At 40.3% G+C, this 7232-nt stretch overlaps 1 protein-coding gene across 2 annotated transcripts; it reads left to right on the forward strand.

Annotated features, from left to right (window-relative positions):
* LOC8054888 (mediator of RNA polymerase II transcription subunit 10b) lies at positions 323-7008 on the forward strand. 2 transcript variants are annotated; one of them, XM_021454910.1, is made up of 6 exons: positions 339-646; positions 782-862; positions 941-1043; positions 1985-2074; positions 6017-6110; positions 6809-7008. In XM_021454910.1, the coding sequence occupies exons 1-5, from the start codon at positions 426-428 to the stop codon at positions 6086-6088; spliced, it is 567 nt and encodes a 188-aa protein (XP_021310585.1). In that variant the 5' UTR covers positions 339-425; the 3' UTR covers positions 6089-6110; positions 6809-7008. The 2 variants fall into 2 exon arrangements, with proteins under 2 accessions (XP_002460557.1, XP_021310585.1); XM_002460512.2 differs by lacking the exon at positions 6809-7008 and having other exon boundaries at positions 323-646; positions 6017-6312.

Here is a 7232-nt window from a genome sequence, read left to right on the forward strand (position 1 = left end):
CGGTTTGTCTTTTTTAGAAAAATAAAAATAAAAATCAGACTACAAATGATAGTTTAGTGGAATAAATGTACCTTTTCGATTAAGTAAGTTATAATATAATGGAGTGAAACGTCGATGAGTATAAAGTTGGCCTTCTTGGAGGTTGGCCGCCTCAGCCCAAGATTCAACATTGGCCCAAACTTTGCAAGCCCGCTTTGCGACCCAATAGTGGTACGGAAATCAGCAGCGGGCTGAATAACGCAGCTACCCAAGCGACGTGGGCCCAAATCGAAAGAAAAGCAATTGAGAGAACTTTGGACAAGCAAGCCCATGTCGTCACCATCATAGCGGTTCGGCTCGGCCAGAACCGTCGACGGTGACCCAGTCCGGTGGCTCGCTTCCTCTCCGACCGACTCCTTCCTCCTCTTCTGACCTCCGGAAGCACCATGGAGAACGCCGCCGCGAACCCTTCCGCTGCGGCCGCCGCTGCGGCAGGGAACGGCGTCCAAGCATCGGGGGCCGGAGGGGAGCGGCCGGAGGACGCGTCGAAGCAGAACCTGGCGCAGGTGACGAGCTCGATCCAGAAGACGCTGGGCCTGCTCCACCAGCTCAACCTCACAGTCTCCTCCTTCAACTCTGCCTCCCAGCTCCCCCTCCTCCAGCGCCTGTGAGTTGCCCGGAGATCACTCTATTCAGTTCCGCCCCCGCCCTGTCCTGCGGCTTTGCCTCGTGCTTCTTTGTGTGGGCGCTGTCATTCTTAGGGTTTGCGTTGCTGTTGACTGTTGTGTGCGTCGTGGCTCAGGAACGCGCTCGTGGCCGAGCTCGACACGATGCAGAAACTCGCCGAGGGGTGCAACATCCAGGTGCCCATGGAGGTTGTCAAGTGAGCTCCTCGGTTTCATAGCTTCACTCATCTTGACCTGTTCTATGGTATGGTTATAAGTGTTTCGTGTGCTGTTAGTTTGATCGACGATGGGAAGAATCCCGACGAGTTCACTAGGGACGTTCTCAACAGCTGCATCGCCAAGAACCAGATCACCAAGGGCAAGACTGACGCTTTCAAGGTATGGATGCATTGGATCCTCTCAATCATTGCAGAGATCGGTTGACATATACACATTTACATGCAATGTAGACAATTTTGTACTAGGAGTTAGCTATGGAGCCACGGAGCTGTTCAGCTGTCTGACTTTCAATTAATGACAATTCTGTGCTTTTTTTTTGTTACTAGTTACAATTCTTTGTCAGAAAGGAAGATTAGATCGATCCGTGCTATTTGAAACCCATGTTTCTTGTAACGAGAGTAATGTACTTCGCAACAATTGCCTAAGTGTTTTTTTTGTTGTTGAATCATGCTTATGTTGCTTACTTAATTCTGATATAAGAAATTACTAGTGTCAGGGAATACGGATGTGTTCCTTTCATCTTGGATTTCAGCAGCACATCACTTATCTTACTTGTATATCGGCATTAGAACCACCTATTTCATTCTGCTGAATTTTTTTATGGTTTGTTGTCTCTCTTTTGCCTTCCTCAATAAGAAACAGTCTGTCAGTTGTTAAAAAACATAATCTTTTTCTAACAGTTGTTCAGCCTTTTTCATGACTTCCTATTATCTTCTCTAATTAAATTTAGGTGAAACATACCATAAAAGTTTCTGTAGTACACTACTGCTCATGCTGTAGCATTATCTTGGTTTATTAGTTATTGATTTGGATATATGGAATTTCTTACATGACACTAAGTATATCATGTGTGCAAGGCATATGTGGCTGCAAGGTCCTAGTTTGTTTAATCTTATGGTTATCAGTCATACAAACAATTATAAATTGATCAGAGAACTTTTTGGTGATCACATGGGCACTGTTTTATGTGAACACTCTCATGATCTGTAACTAAATTAGCAACTCTATTTTTTCCGCATTTGATCTGGGGGTTAATTCACTTATGTTGCATCTAATTATAAAAACATGAATTTGCTCAATTGTAAGTTGGTTTATTTCAGAGTCTAAGGAAGCATCTTCTTGAGGAGCTTGAACAAGCTTTCCCGGAGGACGTAGAAGCATACAGGGAGATACGTGCTACGTCCGCTGCTGTAAGTGGAAACACGATTGGCCTTGTCTGATATTTCTACAGCATCCAAACAATATGTACTTTCCTGTTTATTGAGCCTAATAATTTTTTTACCTTTGTTGATAAAATGATATTTCTAGCTTAATTAGGGACGAAATGAACCTATGTCTATGTCGTGGCCAGTGCCATGACGGGATAAACACCACCAGGAAGATGGCCTGGTGGAATCGGTGTGAGGTCTAGATTATAGATCAAAGGGACGAACACAACATTGGAACTAGATTGATTGTTTCTTGGTTGCCTTGAGTGATACATCTCCTCTCCATACATAGAGAGGATTACTTGACTCCTATAGAATAGATCCAATGTACTACTAACAAATTTGATCATATCTCTACTTAACCCTGAACCTGAGGGAGGTGTGCTATGGTTTGCGGCTCAGCCCAAAGGGCCCAGATGGTTGCTGATAACATTATACACCTTTATCTATAAGTCGCCTTCTAAAAGCTATGCTTGGTGTTTAATGTTTAATTTAACTGGCACGAAATTTATTCTTTATATTAAATTTCTATTTTAACTTTATACGTTCAGGCATGTTCCGATGAGTTCAAATGTTGGCAGGGGAAAGTTTGTAGGTGAATTTAAAATCTATTTTAAGTTTATAGGACAATTTGTTTCATGCCCTCACTTTGAAGTCCAATGGTGAATTTGCCCTCATTATTTTTGACTTGGTGATTTTGCCTCTGGTTTTCAAAATGGAGGTAGAGTATACCCTTGTTCCATTAACGGGGCTTGAGCAGTGTCCTAATGGGGCTTTAACAGTGTCAATTGAAGTGTAAAAACTAAAAAGACTAGTTTGCTCATGCGAATTTGCCCTTTTTTTCTAAGTTCATGGTGATTTTACCCTAGTTTTAACATATAATGTTTCAAAAGTACTCTGGCAGATATGTAAACAGTTTTGACAACAAGACTCGACCAAATATGCATACATTTCAAATCAGTGCAAATTTTGACAGCAGTATGACAGAATCGGTCATAATGCCAGGGTTATTTCTCAAAATCTGAATATTTATATATCTGACTGGTATCTTGTGACTGATCACCATGTTTTTAGTGTGCCCACAACAGTGTTGATATCTATCTATCTGGATATTTTCTTTACTGAATCATTTAACAAATTATTAAAAATAATAATAAATGTTGTGCAAGTACTACCTGGATCAATTCTCCATTTCCTGATATTTTGACTGTCTATTTCCCATTAGTAATTGGCAGTGTCGTAGGGTTTGCTCCATGTGTCTTCATTTCTTGACATACTGTTTTAAAATAATCCTTCTATTTCAAGTTGTAGTCTTTTCAGTTTTATCATAAGTCCAACTTTTCTAACTTTGACCAGATGACCAAGTTTATAGAAATAATATATTAACACCTCGAATATCAAGTAAATGCACTATCAAAATATATATCATGGTGTAGCTAATGAATCTTGTTTGATGTTGTAGATGCTTATGCTTTTTTCTGTAAACTTGGTCAAAGCTAGAGAAGTTTGACTTCGAACAAAGCTAAAACGACTCACAATTTGGAACTGAGTAATTAGAACAATCGTGTGCATATAATTCTTTTGTATTAGGTAAAAGCATGACTTTACTCAACCTGTAGCAACATACAATGAGCATGTCTTTAGGTTGTCTGTTTGATGTACAAGGTAAAGTCTTCTTGTGATATTTAATGGATCAGAATCTGCAGGCAAAATTCAGTTAACTTTTGCAGTTATGGTCTAATGAAAGACCAAGCCATTTGAATTTAGTAGTTGTTTCATGTCTGTATGGAACCTGGCTATCAGACATGGAACTTGTTTGCAGTTTGAACTTTCAGGGTATCGGTATTCAGTACAACAAACTCATAATGTAATGTACTCCCTCTATTCCAAATTTAAGACGTTTTGGCTTTTCTAGATACATACCTTTTAATATGCATCTAGACATAGTTTATATGAGTATATCTAAGTTCATAGCAAAAGCAATGTATCTGGAAAAGCCAAAACGTCTTATAGTTCGGAATGGAGGGAGTAACTTGTTTGTACAGTTTTAAACTTACAGTGCATCGGTACATCAAGGCAGGAGTCTAAGGCTAGGCATAAAAACAGAAGCACAGATCAATGGATCCCAGCCCCTGCCAAATGAACCGTAGTCGATCCTTGCTGTTGTGATTGCAGTTTCTTCAAAATGTCTTATAGTTTGGAATGGAGGGAGTAACTTGTTGGTACAGTTTTAAACTTACAGTGCATCTGTACATCAAGACAGGAGTCTAAGGCTAGACATAAAAACAGAAGCACAGATCAATGGATCCCAGCCTCTGCCAAATGAATCGTAGTCCAATCCTTGCTGTTGTGATTGCAGTTTCTTCACCCCCCCGCCACCACACACACACCCACCCACCCACCCGCAAGTGCTTCTGTGCCTGACTGATCTTGGCATCTTGCCCTGCAACGCCCTGGCCGTTGCTTGCGCACTGCACTACCACAGCTGTCTCCAGCACTGCCGCTAAGCCAGTTACTCGTGCACCCTGCAGCCTGCAGGCCATAGGAAAGACCGAGAGGATAGGGGATCATGGCCTCATGGGTGAGATAGCCTTCTAGATAAGGCTAGGGACAGCATAGACCATCCCCATTTTCCTCTCTTCATTTCATTTGTTTAAACCGACTCCTACCACTAACAGAGTCTAAAATAGAGCAAAGGTGCCTTCGGTTGGGCCTGTTTTTTGAGCTGCAGCTTTTGGGCTTTTGTCTCAAAAGCTGGTTTTCTGCCTTGTGGCTATTGGATTTTTGCTATTGGCTTTTGTAATAATATTTTAGCTTCTCAACACACCAAAAGCCAGAAAAGCTCCTCTCAGCGTGCTTTTCAGCTTTTAGTTCATTTCCTCAAAAGCCAGCTCAACGACAGGCCCTAAATATACAGGGGCAAAATCACAAAGTTCAAGAAGTAAAGGCAAAATAACATTTAGACTTCAGAGCAGGGGCAAGAAGACTAATCCCCCTTAAATGTTTGATGGCATGGTTCTGCTGTAGGCTGGGTGATACCTAGTGCAAATTGGAGCTACTAGTTTTCTTAGGCGGGATGGGGCGGGAGGGTGGTTCCTAGTCCCTAAGCGTACAAACTAGGAGTAGGTGGCCGTCTTTTAGAACAATGCTGTTAGTGTTAAGATTCAACAGAGAATTAAATGACATAATTATTTTTGAATTTTACAGAAACTCCCTCTATATTCTTTTATAAGGCGCACACACATACCAAGATTCAGCTTTAAATCTTTGACTAATAATTTAGCTAAATTTCTAATTATTATGAATTCATAGTACAAATTTGATACGGTTAGATTTGTAATCAAATGTTCTATTCAATTATCATAAATTTGGAAGCATAAACAATATAATATAAAATAAATAAGTGGTCAAAAGTGTAGTTTGGGAGACTGTGTCATGTCAAGTTGTGCCTTATAAAAGAAAACAGAGGTAGTGTTAGATAATCTGGTATCACTATCAACTAGACTTGATTTTCTCAACATCTTATATCCGTAAGAAGCTGCCTAGTATTGCCAGGTGCTGGCTAGTATTGCGCAGTTCCTGTGCAGGTAGAGCCTTTTCTTTATCCTGAAATGTCCACAAACTCAACTAACTAAACTGGACCAATTGGTATCTGTTTTCATGATACTGCAGGAGCTGATAGTTACCATTTTGTCGTATTTTTAAAAATTAATTAGCAATTGGTATTGTAAGAAAGGTGAAAAGCAATTGATTCTGTGAGAAATATCTAGGCTTCATAATATCCTGCCGCTTGTTTGGGTTTCTAGAAACCAAGTTTTGTCAAACATTGGTAATTGTAACATCCGCAGATGTGCCTCAGCTGTTGCTTCGGTGGTTCCTCATTTGTTCTTGTTGCATAACTTCATAAACCCCATTTATGTGCAGGAGGCAAAACGGTTGGCTCAGTCCCAGGGTACTCTGCCTAATGGAGATGTCAAAGTGAAAGCTGAGCATTGAGGGAAGGGTACGACTACAGAGGGCAAGTTTACTATCTCTGTTTAGTTTGGGGATGGCTTTGTTAACGAGAAACTTGCATAACTTTTTATTGCACTTTCCCTTCATACGATTGATCAGTGAATCTGTACATATTATCATAGCAGTGTGGCACAATGTATTCAACTTTAACGTATAACTTTTAGAAGAAGAAAAAAACTAACCAATGACTGAAATTAATTTCTTTCTGCTGCATTGTCATATCTAGTTCATTATGTGCTCTGCTAGCTCAATATACGATATGAAGCTAGAGGGATACATACGGTTTTACCTGTGTGTTCGAGAAAAGAAATGTGAACCATGACAGTGCGGGATATAATTAAATGTTTTGCTCTATTTTGGTAGATTTTTTCAAGAACAACTACTCTTAGGGTTGGGGAGTGCTGCATAATTACTCAGTGTAGTGAATAGTGATATAATGCAAGTCACAATTAAAAAAATTATACTCCCATGGAATATAAATCATGAATAAATTTTAAGTTGTTGAGTTTGGAAATGTGAAAATCATATGAATAGATTTGTTTTGAAAAATATTTTCATAAAAATATATAAATGCCATTTTTTGATAAATATTTTTATAAAAATAAGCATTCAAATTTAAGCTTTGGAGACCGTGTTGTTTTTCTAAACGGTTTTCTTTACGGGTATGAAAGGCGAATTCATTAACACTTTTGGTTCCCCAAGGTGTTGGAGCCCCAACCCTGGATGCCCGGAGACGCGGGGTTATGTCCGGCCGGCTGGACCCTAACGACGGGCAATGTGATTTTCTCCGGAGAAAAAACTCATGTTACCTCCTTCAACCTTCATGAAAGTTTGTTTTATTTTTTCCTGAACTCTAAAATCAGGTAAAACACTTTCCTTAATATTTAAAACTGTTCATCTTCCGCTGCTTCTGCGCTTGGGCTGACCTGCTCCGTACGAGAACTCCGCTAGGCGCTAATTCCGGGGGCGTGTTGGGGAAAAAGGTTTTATGCGACGGCGTCGCAGGGATGCCGACGTGCGACACCATGAGGTCGTCTGATGCGGTCGGATCACAGTAACGAGCAGAAGAGAGATCGATAAGCAAAATCACGAGACTAATCATAACTCATATCTATCCAACTGCTTG

The sequence above is a fragment of the Sorghum bicolor genome, chromosome 2, assembly GCF_000003195.3.
Source record: "Sorghum bicolor cultivar BTx623 chromosome 2, Sorghum_bicolor_NCBIv3, whole genome shotgun sequence".
In the NCBI taxonomy this organism is placed as follows: Eukaryota; Viridiplantae; Streptophyta; class Magnoliopsida; order Poales; family Poaceae; genus Sorghum; species Sorghum bicolor.

Bases quoted from the DNA above. Each gene is read 5' to 3' on its own strand.
- LOC8054888 (XM_002460512.2), top strand. From the start codon at position 426: ATGGAGAACGCCGCCGCGAACCCTTCCGCTGCGGCCGCCGCTGCGGCA. The intron at 1,044-1,984 runs GTATGGATGCAT...GGTTTATTTCAG, and splicing joins GCAAGACTGACGCTTTCAAG to AGTCTAAGGAAGCATCTTCT. The intron at 2,075-6,016 runs GTAAGTGGAAAC...ATTTATGTGCAG, and splicing joins TACGTGCTACGTCCGCTGCT to GAGGCAAAACGGTTGGCTCA.